Source organism: Trachurus japonicus, chromosome 24 (genome assembly GCF_045865225.1).
Source record: "Trachurus japonicus isolate A0001 chromosome 24, Traja_1.0".
In the NCBI taxonomy this organism is placed as follows: Eukaryota; Metazoa; Chordata; class Actinopteri; order Carangiformes; family Carangidae; genus Trachurus; species Trachurus japonicus.
The window spans coordinates 16612259-16626381 of record NC_140930.1 but is presented as its reverse complement, the minus strand read 5'-3'; the positions used below and the strand labels follow the sequence as shown (position 1 = coordinate 16626381).

General features: G+C 39.2%; 1 protein-coding gene across 1 annotated transcript in view; it reads left to right on the top strand.

Annotated features, from left to right (window-relative positions):
• The first annotated feature begins 93 nt into the window (after window positions 1-93).
• Window positions 94-14123, top strand: part of fig4a (FIG4 phosphoinositide 5-phosphatase a) — a 46931-nt gene continuing 32901 nt past the window's right edge. The window contains exons 1-10 of the mRNA XM_085770317.1: window positions 94-324; window positions 490-601; window positions 2487-2585; window positions 4450-4573; window positions 7566-7722; window positions 8029-8079; window positions 8748-8911; window positions 9619-9747; window positions 11656-11756; window positions 12420-12582. Coding sequence (XP_085626443.1) covers window positions 539-601; window positions 2487-2585; window positions 4450-4573; window positions 7566-7722; window positions 8029-8079; window positions 8748-8911; window positions 9619-9747; window positions 11656-11756; window positions 12420-12582 — 1051 coding nt within the window. The 5' untranslated portion in view covers window positions 94-324; window positions 490-538. The remainder of the gene's footprint in view (window positions 325-489; window positions 602-2486; window positions 2586-4449; window positions 4574-7565; window positions 7723-8028; window positions 8080-8747; window positions 8912-9618; window positions 9748-11655; window positions 11757-12419; window positions 12583-14123) is intronic.

Below are 14123 nucleotides of genomic sequence, written 5' to 3'. Positions count from 1 at the left end.
CACTTGTTTTCTGCCTGTATGACAGAAAGTCAAAAACAAGGACCAACTGTTTATTTTCAATCGCGTTTTCAGCCCGTCCACCTTTTTGGCCCTGCGAGGCGCCGTATCAGCTGACACAAGATCCTTGAAGTCATTCATGAATCACATGACTACAACAGATTCATGTTGTATGCTGCTGGATACTAGTCGAGAAACACTTTGGCAGCTTATAAACGCATTAAATGTATTTAAAACGTGCACAGTGCTTATTTGGACTGTTGGAGAAGATGCGTCATATCATCACTGGAGACGATTTGCTGCTAACGGAGCTAGCTAGCTAAATTGGTGAGTAAGTTAACGTTAGCTAGGAAGTGGCGAAGGCCAGAACTAAAAAAAAAGTAGCACACACAGTAACTATAAAACTTGGAATTGATTATGATGTGTGTGCAACCTGTCTGTTTAGTGGTATGTGACTTGGGCTTACATATTGTGTTTACATTCCCTTCACAGCTCTTGTGTTGTCTCTTCTGGACTGTGACTAGAGAAAGCAGAAATAAAGATGTCTCAGTCAGCGACTGTCATCAGTGGGATCCAGAGGATGGTTCTCTATGAAACCAGAGCTGTAAGTTTGACGTGAACATTTTGCTGTTATTATTGCGGTCTTGCCATGATACCCATCACCTTTGGCCAGTTTGTGTGTGTGTGTGTGTGTGTGTGTGTGTGTGTGTGTGTGTGTGTGTGTGTGTGTGTGTGTGTGTGTGTGTGTGTGTGTGTGTGTGTGTGTGTGTGTGTTGTGTGTGTGTGTGTGTGTGTGTGTGTGTGTGTGTGTGTGTGTGTGTGTGTGTGTGTGTGTGTGTGTGTGTGTGTGTGTGAGTGAGAGTTACACTGTGCAGGGTACAAACAGGCACCAAATGAATGAAAACTAATTGTGCAGCTAATACAATGCGTATGAGATTTCGATTGTTCTGATGCTTACTGGTAAACATACACAACACAGAACAATGCACTGATTGTAAGAACAAACTCATATGAGCTAAAGAAGAGATGATTTAGCATGACTGCTGTCTACCAGCAACAATCTGTTTTATATTCATACAGTTCCGCTTATTTAGGCTGTAGAAATGCAAAGCAGTACTAGAAACCACCACACCACTCTAATGAAAGTGCCCTGTGGCATAATGATTTGTTCAGGAAGGAGGATCATATTTAGGTCAAAATTTCAAAGACATTCTGGATATTCAAAGCGAGAGAATTCACAAGTCCTTGGATGACATGAAAAGTTAATGTATATACCGTAAACATGAGGATGGAGAATGATGGAGAGCTCCTGTAGGATTGGACATAGTACTTGTCATCAAACACTGGGTGGCAGCAAAATAATATTTGTGATAGCTTTCTGCTCCAAGTTGTGTCCAATCTACTTTGATTGACCATGACCTCCTTAAAATCAGTTATAAGGATTTGCATGAAAGTTGTACAGACTGTCAAAATAATTGCTTTTCAGCAGGAAAATAATTTGAACATATTACATTAGGGTGGATTTGGTTTCTACACCACTATCAATACATGCGCTTAGGGCACAATTCACTGTGCACTTTACCAATAGTGTGTTGCTTTGCCTTCCAAATGTATTTAAAAGTATTTTCAGCAACTAAAAGTGCACTTGTGTTTGTATGAAAGTCTGATTCATATCCGCCATCACTAGTCACAAACATTTGGAAAATAAGACAGGAAAACATTTGTTGCAGTCGAGATAACAGAATTTCCTATTGAATCTCTGTCAGCCAACTTTACTGAACATTGAATAATCTGTCTAACTACCCTGGACAAATGGAGCTCCATAGGATACTGGAAAGTGTGGAACAGGACAGAATGGTTTCAATGGTTGCGGACTGTACTGATACATGGTGTTCCAAAGCCCAGTATGAGGGAAATAATGACGTGAAAAAGAGAGACATACAGGGAAGACACAGATCTTAACAAGGGACATATTAGAATGGAGCGCTGTGATCAAATATGTGCTGTGCCCACATGTACTCTGGACTGCAGCTACTCTAATTCCACTTCAATTGAAACTCATGGAGTTTATGAAATGCATATCTGGATTGAATCCCTTGTGTCATTTCACATGTTTCTGATATTCATTTTCTCCTTTGGAGCCTTATTGTGAGGAGAAAATGTTGCATATTGTGAGAAAAAACCCTGAAGAAAGTAACTCTGTATCAATGGGACCCTATAAAGCTTGCTTATTACGTCAGAGTACATGTCTATTGGAATTTGAAAACATGTAGTCAATTTTGTTGGAATTGGTGGGTAGCGACCAAAGTGTGAGCTGAATATCTACCTCTATGAGAATGCCACTTGCATTGAAAACCTCTATGCACATGATATTATGCAATCATAAATAGAATGTTTTCAGTATGCACAGCTAGAACCATGATACATTGCATGGCACCAAATGCATTATAGCATACACTGTGTGGACATGATTTTATTTCTCTTTGCAGAGGTATTTTTTGGTGGGGAGCAATCACGCACAGACAAAACACAGAGTCCTGAAGATTGACCGCACAGAACCAAAGGACCTGGTCATAATTGATGATAAGGTAAGCGTTAAATTTCCCCCAGAGTTGGTATAGTGCAAATGTATATGCTTATGTAATGCAGTACAGTACGCCTGGGGGGGAAATTGTACAATCACTCAGCTTGTCCCAAGTGTATTGTGGATGACAGCTTATAGCTGATGAGTGCTGAGCGTGCCTCCCTTTCTTCTGTATTGCTCATTACCAGGATCTATGAGCTGGGAGTTGATTTGTTTGTCGGTGTTGCGGGTGATTATGATGATGTGTTTGTTATTATGAAGCATCCATGACTAAATATCCATTACCCCATGCTCTCAGCCCAGATATTGCACTGACCTGAGGAGACTGTGTTTATTTAATTTGCGTAGTGTAGTATTTTATAAACAGCATGCACGCTTGAGAATGTGGTGAGAGAATTGAGCCTCACCTTTCACTCTCTCCAAGTTCATACTGTATGTGAAGAAAGCTGACACACATAATGAAATAAAGAGCTCCATAGATGAATAAAGATTATACACTGTGTTGAAGAACCTAAACAACTGGATTGTGGACACTTCCTAGATTGATGCATTTTACAAATACAGAGGAAATGCACATACAAATACATTGCGTAGTACATAAAAAGTAAAAAATTATTATACAGGGGTAAGAATAAGTATATTCAGACGTTGGAATAGTTTTTTCTGCATTGATTTTTATTCCTAAAATGTGATGGTTTGTGTCTTTATTTAACACAGGCATTAAGCACTGACAGTGCTGGTGGAAAAAGTAAGTGAACCCTTGGATTTAATAACTGGCAGAACCTCCATGGGCAGCAATAACCACAAACAAGCTTTTCCAGTAGTCGCTGATCAGATCTGCAAAATGTTCAGGAGGAATTTTGGCCCAGACTAATATTATAAAACTGATTCAGCTCAGACATGTCGTGAGGATGTCTAGCATGACAATCTCTCTTTAGGTCATTTGTGTATGGGTAGAGTTACAGTACAGGGTTAACAGTTGTAGGTTTGAACAGAGATGTTAACCACCTCCAGCCTATTCCTTTAAGCCTTAGCTGTTCTGAGGTCTGAGGTTCTTTGTTACTTCACTTAACCTTCTCTTTAGTGCTTTTTGGAGTCATCTCAGCTGGGTGCCCACTTCTATTGATAAAATTGTCTCCATTTAATTGACAGTTTGTCAGACTGTGGACTGACTGATCAGTATTTCAGCAGCTGTTTCAGCTGAATGCTTTTTTAAAAAGGCAAACGGAGCTCTAACATATCCTATTATGGTTTAATTGACTGAACTTCAGGTTTGTTCACTCCTAATGCCAACAAACTTCTTTTGAGGCCATAAGTTGAGTGGCACACAGTTTTTCTAACTAGCCTACACTGTGAACATTCATCTGATCCACCTGTTTTCAAACAGATTGTCTTTGTTCTTAATAGTGACGTTTTAGAACAAATACATCCTTTAATAGAGGTAACTCCAAAGGGTTCACTGATTTATTCTTGCCACTGAATGAACTTAGAAACCTCCTGTGACTACTTTGCATAATAGTTGTTTAGAAGTGAATGATGAAAAAACACAGTTTCAGTGTAGAGGGCAGCTAATCTATTTTGGTTGAATTGCCTCAGTTTGGATCAGTCTAAACCCTTCTGTACAAAAATTGGGGCCATTGATTAAACAAGGGCCTGTTAGTTATTTATTATTGCACAGAAAAGAGTTTCATACAACAAGGCTCTGAATGAACTTGAAACATAGATATCAAGAAGCAACAGCTTTTCTTTTGAGTTAAAATAACAATAAACATCCTCTTCTTATTCATAAATGAAGAAACAGAAGCTTGTCACAGCTGTTACAGCTATTCATGTAGTGACTCTATCTGCATGTGTGTATTTTCTTATAGCATGTCTACAACCAGCAAGAGGTTCGGGAACTGCTGGGCCGCCTGGACCTGGGCAACCGCACCAAGATTGGCCAAAAGGGTTCCTCCGGTCTGTCCAGGGCTGTTTCAGCTTTTGGGATTGTGGGTGAGTATAGTTGCTCTACTCTTTTCCTCGTTGACATAGCAATAACTTTTGTAGGACACAATGATAACAACATGTACCTCAGGTATTGACCCAGTTTTACATATTGTGCTTAAGAGATGGGAAAAATGAAATAAAAGAAACACCTGACAGTGTACAGTAATGCAATTCACAATAATTTGACCCAGCTACTACGACTACCTTTGTGAGGCTAACAATGTTCAATTCTGACTTTTCACATAATGAGTAAGTGGTGTATTCAGAAGCAGCAAGAAGCGTTGCACATTTTTATTACTTTCCCTTTCATCTTCAGGCAGAACAAAACTGTGACAACACTATTTGGCAGGGCTGTCTGTGGAGCTTCCACCCATCTACTAGTCAGACTTATAAACACGGTCACATTCACACCGGTGGGTAATTTAGAGTCCCCAAATCACCTAACCTGTTTCTTTGGGCTGTGGGATGTGGAGGAAACCCACACAGGGACTGTGAACGAGGAGAATATGCAAACTCACAGAAAAGCCCCAGATGAGCTCAGGTTCAAACCCAGAACCCTGCTAGCCACTGCACCACACCTGTTTTGTGTTTATAACTTACTTATTATAGGTAATATCTGTTTTCCTTTAGGCATGAAAGGGTTTTTCTAAATTACATTGTAAAAAAGGCCACATTAAATCTGCTTGATTCAGTATTGTGAAAGAATAAAACATGTGTTTTTGATGTGTAAATTACATCATTAGATGCCATAGAAAAATGAAGGGCTCACTAAAGTTATTAGCATTCATCCTCAGTGAACCATTATGGTCTGTACAAAATGTCACAGCAATCCAGGTTTGTTTTGATACTTCAGTCTGAAAACTAGTGGTGGATTGATTGTGTGAGTGACAGGCTGGCTCACTGACCGACTGTCTGACTGACTGATGTTGTCATCAACTGAGCCACGCTGCTAAAAATATGTCACAGTTGCAACGGTCTTACATTGTACTTTCCAGTTCATCCTGTCCCTCTGTGTGCGTGTGTGTGTGTATACGTCTCCATTTTCTGGCCAAGAAAGATACCGGCTATTGTCAACTAATATTGCCGAGGCTCTTTCAGGGCATAAGAGTAATACATCAAAGATAAAACTCAGCCCTGCTCCCGTTTAAATAAGTGCTGTAATAGTATACTTTTGAGATTAAATTCAGCATCACCATTGAGGCTGTAGATGGGCTGGTCACACTGACACAGACAGACTCTGACATTGGCATCTGTGTAAATAAATGAGACGCTTATCTTTTTTTTCCACTGTGCCCCGATGCCATCTTAGTTCACAAGCTGCTTTTTTGTCAAAGTCACTGTGTCGTATGGAATAAAAGAGTGATGCCGCCATGTTGGGGAGAGTGTATCCTGAGAGCTCCTTTGCCTGGCACCTTTCGTAATACAGTATGTAATGAATACCATTATTATAAGCATATTTTAATTCACTTTCATTTTCCAGTTTTTGTCAGTCTGACCCATCTCTGGCAAGAGGGAACACAATGAACTGACACGTGTATTGTAAAGCAGCAAAGTCACAAGTGAGAGAATATTAAGGGGGCCATGGGAGGATGTTTTGCTTTCGTACACGGCTGTGGCTCACATACTTAATTGACTGTCATTACACAGGGAAAAATACCTCATACCAAGTTGCAACTTTTCCTTGATGTAAGTTCTTCAGATGAATGGCCAGGAGTTATTTACAGTAGTGTAGGTATCAGCTAAGGCAGATAATAAAATGTTATAATGCAACATTGTGTGTTATTCACAGATTTGAACATGTTACTTTTCAATGTTTCCTGTAGTCGTGCTTAACATAACAAATTACAAAATTAAAACTATCATCAAACTTACTTCATAGTACAGCTTTTACAGTAGGTTTTGATACATACTTGATAAACTTGAGAATACGTTCATAAAGTGGGAAGCAGATCAAAAACAAGAAGTTAAAATCGATGCAGCAGGGTTTAAGTCAAAGTTTGTTGTTAACACTTTTTAAACCCTGTGCACGGCCCAATTTTGCAATCATACAAGTCTCCAGTTGCATCATAACATCACCATCTCTAAAACTACGTGACACCATTTTGTGGTGAAGGTTTTCTCATGAATATTTGTCGCCTCCAATTCTGTGACTTCTATGTAACATGTTACACAACTGTTTTCACAGTCTCAGTGCTCCCAGTGACATATACACACATATTGAAATTACCGAGACTGAAATATTTATTGAGTGGATTCAGGGTTGGAGTGGAACACAGTATGTTGTGTGAAGGACCCGCAGTGTGTCTTCATTTGTAGCATTAGGCAAGGCAAGGCATTACATATATATTATTTGTATGTGGCAACACAATATGAATTTCATCCTCCTCACTAGTCACCTTACATCACACTGGTACTGGGACCTTCTGTTATTGTAAAAGGTTTGAATGTAAAAGGAGTTCAGTTGCAAAACTGTATCTGTGACACACTACTGAGCTGATTACACAGATTAGTCTTAGTAGTAATATAATGAAGGTGCATGTCTAGCTGGCAGACTTACATAAACCACTGTCCTTGAGGAGACAAATATTACTAATAATATTCAGACTATTAGAAAAACACACAACACCATTCACATCCATCTATTATTTACTGAATGCCAGATATTACAAAATAGCTCATCAAAAGCTGAAAGCAAATCATTGAGTATATTGCGTGATATTTTCTGGGTCAGATTTTTAATTATGTAAGACTAAATGGATTTGAGTGTATACATGACATGACACACAAACACTCCTGACTCAAGAGTAGTTCACTTGTTTGTGTTATGAAATCTGATTTGCAGGCAACAAAGAGATTGACCTACATATCTGCTCACTCAATTTTTTAAAAATGTCTGTCATAAGGTGAAAATGTTCCAAGATAGAAAGTTTGTTTATTCTAAAAGATCTGTAGATAGATGATCTAAAAATATCTTTATTTTTTTGTGTTATAACAACAGGGTTTGTTCGTTTCTTGGAGGGCTACTACATCGTGTTGATCACGAAGCGCAGAAAAATGGCTGACATCGGTGGCCACTCCATCTACAAAATAGAAGACACAAGCATGATATACATCCCCAATGATTCAGTCAGGGTTACTCACCCCGACGAAGCAAGGTACTGTCTGTTGTCAATGACGATTTTGCATTCACATTCGTTCTCAAACCTACCTGTACATGATGTAGCCATCAAGGATTAAAACTGATGAACCATTTTCTTGCCAATACAGTAGAATCCACAGGATGAATAAAATTGGTGAAAACCATAATTTCCAATCACTTTGCCAGTTTTTTAAAAACTTTTTCCCAATGAATACAAAAAGGCAGAAATGCAGTGCAAGGCAAGGCCACTGATGCCTACTGTATGCGCATGAGTCTAGATCATGTTTTCCAGCTCATGACTTTTAGATGGGTTTCTTTATAGATACGTGAGGATCTTTCAGAACGTGGACCTCTCCAGCAACTTCTACTTCAGGTAAGACAAATACTTGTTCCAAATTCTCTGTGGAGGTGCTCTATTTGTTTGCAAGATTGATATGATATGGGATATTTTTAGATTATTGTTTCATTTTTTGGGGGGGTAAACTACATTGATGAATTGCATCTACAAAACCTAAGACATGTGTCCATGATTGGCTTACATGTCAGTGTGCAAGGCTGAAATTTAACAGAGAGAAATTGCCAAGATTTTTTATTTCCCTTTTTATTTTTTGTGAAGCCGTCTTAAACTTAGCACAAGGCTGAGCATGTGTGATGATGCCTAGAGGTTAGATAAAGCCTTGCATCAGTATCAGTGAGTCAGTTGTCAGGAGGACTTTGCACACAGCCTGAAGATTTGATTGAATAAAAACACCTTAATAACATATCCTATTTTGCATGTGTGATATTGACTCATGGTAAAAATGTTTAAAGGGACATTGTGTAACTTCTCCTGTTATCTATTCACCACTTGTTTACATAGAGGCTTGTTTATGCCGTTATGTGCAGCGGCTGTCTGCCGTCTGCCCAATTTCAAGTGAATGCAGCATGAAAAATACGATTGAGTTGCTTACGATATACAACCGCAACACTAGATGGGAGTAATTCTTACACAATATACCTTTAAATGTTGGCAAAAAAATTAAATTTGACATTACCTTACAGCTACAGCTATGACCTGAGCCACTCGCTGCAGTACAACCTGACTTTGCTGCAGAGGCCGTACGACCTGTGGTCGTCAACAGCCTCGTCCACTGAGGAAGAGGTGCACACGCAGAGCAAGCAGGACAGTTTCGATATCTTCGAAGATGAGGGCTTGCCTACGCAAGGTGAGTGGAAGCTGACAAATAGCTCTTTATTCTATTGGTTGGAGTAGACCTTGGAAGACCATTCAGACAAACCTCCATACTCATGAACCTGAGGACATGTAAAGGCGAAGAGCACAGAGAAATGGAAAGGGGACACGTTTTAAACGGGAAGAGGGACAGTAGGCTACAGCAGTGAACCAGAAACTTAGATAGTGATTGGGTGGATGGTGCTAGAAGTAAACTCCCAAAGTAGATGATTTGGGACACTAAGGCAGAGAGTAGTGTTTAGAGAAGCAGTGACAATGGGAAGACAGTTTTCAGGTATTTTGTTAACCACTGTGACATGTTGAAAGGTTGCAATTCCATGGTTTTATGCCTTTTTAGACGTATCATTATTTATAATTATACCTTGTTACTATTGCCACATAATTGATAAAAAAAAAAAAACTAGTACCTAAGATATTAATTTCTTAATTAAGTTGTGGAGATAACTTTATTAAGAAGTTGATATTTTAGTTTTTAAAGAAAAAAACTTTTACCATGGCTTCGTTCCAGGTCCAGTTTTTAGTTTCTAAATATATGATCTTGGTCAAGGCCAATATCACCTAAGATAATCTTTTTTTTTTTTTTTTTTTTTCCATCTGTTGCTATTTAAATGCTAATTCAATCTGATCCTAGATCAGTAAAATAATCCAGAGGTTTCATGTGTCCCTTCTCTTCCGCTACAGTTGTTTACAGCCTCCAGACTGAGCCGTACTACAAGTACGTGTGGAACGGGAAGCTGCTGGAACGGGTCAAGGACATAGTGCATCATGACTGGCTCATGTACATAATTCATGGCTTTTGTGGTCAGTCCAGTATCCTTTGACAACTGTCAAGTTAGTTATACATGATGGAATTGTTTGGTTGTTGCTTTTCTAAATGTTTCTGCGTGCTTTCTTGAATTGGCTTCACCAACCTGATGATTTGGGCTCTAAAAGAAACTTTTAAAAAATGTGCCAATGTAAAAAATCTGCTATACAAATTATATAGTGCTTTTCAATAGATAGACAAGATCTTTCAAAATCAGTGTTCATACGCTTGTAAAAGACACAACTCTCACAATGTCATCCTTTGTCAGCACTCCCCCTCATCTCCCAGCAACACTTGTTGAACTGTGCTCGGTCTCCATCAAAGCACGTGGATTTTACTGTGAGCATAGGCTGAGAAAGTGTGTGATTCAGCACAGAACTGCAGAATCAATTTGTGTTTGTTTTTAGGGCTTTAGCCGAGCAAGTACAATGGCAATTAAGCAACGATTATCAAGTATGTAAACACTGCCACTTGCATAATCTCTCCATCTGTTATCCGCAGGGAGAAAGCTGCAAGATTCTGATTATTTGATCACATGAAATAAGTGACTGCTATTTTGTACATGCATGCACACATTTTTGTTAGATTTTTTTTTTTTTTTTTTGGTCTTGCATTTAGCTCTGTAGCAGTTTTTGCTTTGATGTCTTTACTAGACACAAACTGTGTACCAGGGATTTGTATATAGCTCTACATGAACAATTTCCCCTGTTTTTTTGAGAAGCTTAGTTAGGTAGTATTGATGCATGGGTTACTGCTGCAGAGGGACTTTGGGCTAGACTAGAGCTGAATAAATGATTTGATTTATTATGGTAAAATGTAGCCTTAGGTTATCTATACTAGAGATTTCAATAACTTTCCATTAAGTCCCCTTTTACATAAATCATAGAAAGCAGTGTAAAGTTGTTGCCTTTTGCTTTTAAGTCAAGAAAAAAGTTTATGAAACCATTTTATTTTTTACCAGTGATTATTTTTAATGCAGTAATTTGGTAATACTTAATTTTGTCTTGCACTTGCTAATGCCAGTGTGTTGCACATTAAAACTCTAAAACTGTCATCTCTTATCAGTTGGCGTTTGTTATCAGGCAGCATGCTGCCACAGAGACACTGTATGAGTGTTTAGAGAGTTCCTGGAAACAAGCCTTCGGTGCTGTTTTTCTGTGAGTATAAGAGAGCCAGTGGGAGTAGAAGTGGGAGTTTTAAGCAGAGAGGGTAAATGCAGAAATTTGTGGTTGATGAGGAAACACTGAAGCGGACAGGAGAAAAATCCATGTTTGAAAAGATGTGATCTGACTGAGGGTGAATAAAAGGGAGACATCTGGCCCCATTAAAACATTCCCAAGTGTATGTGTAGTAGAGCTATGGTAAGATTGATTATTTTGTTATTTCCAAAATGCCTGTACTGTAATTAAGAGCAAGATTTATGTGATGTAGTCCTGTTATGGTGTTTTCATGTTTTGTGTTAAATTCACATGCTAACTCATATGAACCACAACTGATGCTGATTTAGATGTCAGACAAATTGCTTACTGTAAAAATAAGTTGGAACTTTTTTTTTTACATTGGCTGACTTATTTTTTCAGCAAATCACTCATATAATTTAAATTGCAATTGACATAAGGAATACTTTAGACCTGCTGCACTACATTTCTCTTGGCTGTAATACTTCAACATCTTTTGTCTTGCAGTTTAAGCAACTACACTTTTGAGTTGATCTGTGATCATTATAATAATTATTTCTATGAATTGCAGTGTTTCTAATGGTAAGTTCCTGATGCTTCAAGATGCACTACAAGTGTGTTAATAACAGAAAACTACAAACACCCCACATAATGCACACAATAGACTCTATGTGTGTTCAGTGTCAGTGTCTATCATGTTGAGTATTCCTCCTTGACCACCAAACTTTACCACAGAGCTTCTCATCTACGGCCGGCCAGTTTACATCACCCTCATTGCCAGGAGATCCAGCAAATTTGCCGGGACCCGCTTCCTGAAAAGAGGAGCCAACTGTGAGGTACAGCAGTTGCCGCGGCAACAGGGAAGAATAGATAGCGGAGGCAGGCTCAGAGCCACCAGGATGATTGAGATGACTCATGGTGATCACGGGGGGTTAATTTGACCCACTGCCTCTTCCTTGAGTATGCATGGGTGTTTGTGTGGGTGTGTGGCAGGAGGGGAGAGCAACTTTAGGAACAAACACAGATTTCCTCTTCCAATTTGGACCGTTTATTAGGTTGGACGCTATCTTCGCCATTTCCTGCTGTTGTGTGCATTGCCACATAGAGTTGTCATATAAAACAGTTAAACAGCGTAGCACACTGATTTTTTGGACAGTTGATATTTTGACTAATAACAGAAACAGCACAAATACACAGACATGTGCAATGATAGATCTGTTTAATTTAAATGCATCAGAGAGCTATTTTACATCAGAGCCCTGGAGTGAGTGTAACCAGATGGAGTTTAAAAATATGAGGGTATAAAAATGCAATTTTTAACACCGTCATGTAAAAATGTCCACCAAAAAAGAGGCATGGGTTAAAGTCAACTCCTGCCCTTTGAAACAGCATCTCGATCAGCCTCTCCAAAATCTCTAGGCTAGGTACTACTTAGACCCCACTTTCTTTTTATTTTTTTAATCAACCATAGGGTTTCTCTGTGCTTTTCTTGTTTCCAGGGGGATGTTGCTAACGAGGTGGAGACAGAGCAGATCGTCCATGACGCCTCAGTTATGTCTTTCTCGGCAGGAAGCTACTCCTCATATGTCCAAGTGCGAGGTTCAGTCCCGCTCTACTGGTCCCAGGACATTTCCACCATGATGCCAAAACCGCCCATACGATGTAAGAACCACGGCTTTTCCTTGAAATGCATCTCATTTTGAGCAGCAGCAGCATCCAAATATTTGGTACATGTGCTACACTCTGCATTTCCATGAGTTTTAAAATTGAAATGGTAGAGAGCTGCCAAAGGTCAATGGAAACGTGATGGAAATTTCTTCTATCCATTTTGCTATGAGAACAGATGACGAGTGATGGATCCAAATATAGCCTCTTTAATGTTTGAATGGGAATTATTACTTAACTATTTATAAATATTTCTAATACTCATATATTGCATATACGCATATATCTTAGTAGCTGCCCAGGACCAGAAATAACCTTGCAGAGAACAGAGGAAAAATGCAATGTCTTTCAGGGCCATTCCTTTCAAGATAAAAAAAAAACAGAAATAGGTGAATTCAGGACAGACCCCCCCCTCCCACACACACACACACACACCTAACATTGGTATTCATCTTTGAATCCATTTCCTCATCTCATTATAAACTAGATGAATACATAAAACCTGGGGCAGAGGGAGGTGATCAGGTCTCTGAGATAGATGACACTGGAGACTGCTGTGTATGTGTGTTCCTGTGTGTCTATAGGCTGGAAGACATCAGTGTACAATGCCTGTATTAAATCATAATCTTTCCCCCCAGTTTGCCCTTTTATTCATCCTTGGATGACATTTACCCATGTGAGATAGAAACACCGAGCCCTGTCCCTAAGATCCCCCTGTGTATCAACTTACCTCATTACACTGGTCCCGCTTTGATCTTGAAAGACAGTCCTTATTTTACATTTCCCAAGTGTTGCTCAGTTCTCCCACGTCAGTCAGTTGGCCCTTGGTGTTGGTATATTTTCCTATACTGATGATATGTGAAGACTTGTTTAATTTGTCATTCACAAATACATACTGTATCTGAGCAGATGATAATCATGCACACACATCAAGATCGTGTCCGTACTTATCTGAAAGGATTGATTATGTTATATACTGTACACTGAGATCAGGTGAGAAGATAAAGTATTTGGTTTCATGATGTCGCCCTTTTCTTTGCATTGACCAGTCAAAATGCCATTATGAGAGACAACATGCCAACATGAAAGCCAGAGATTTCCAACAGCCCATTATCGAACTTACCAACTTGAGACACACATATCTAGTTGTGCGCCTCAGTTTGTTGAAGGCATCACCAAAGCAACATCTACAGTACGATGAGAAAGTGCATCACTATCAGTTTTCAGGCTTGATAGCTAATTAGCTTCTAAGCGGCAGCACATTAAACAGCCTCAAGGAATAATTTGACATCGGGGGAGTTCGCATATTTGCTTTCCTCCTTAGAATTAGCTTGGGTGATACCACTCTCATGTCTGTAGCTCAGACATGCAGCCCATGGTCTGGCTAAGTGTTTCCCTGCTTCCTCTATCGATCTTTTTATTTGACTCTCTACAAGGGATTAAGCATGTTTCCCCAGGCCTTCTCACTAGAGTTTACTTAGTCTGTCTGTGTCCCAGAGAGAGCACCACAGTGTGTGCACACATTTTATTGATACGAA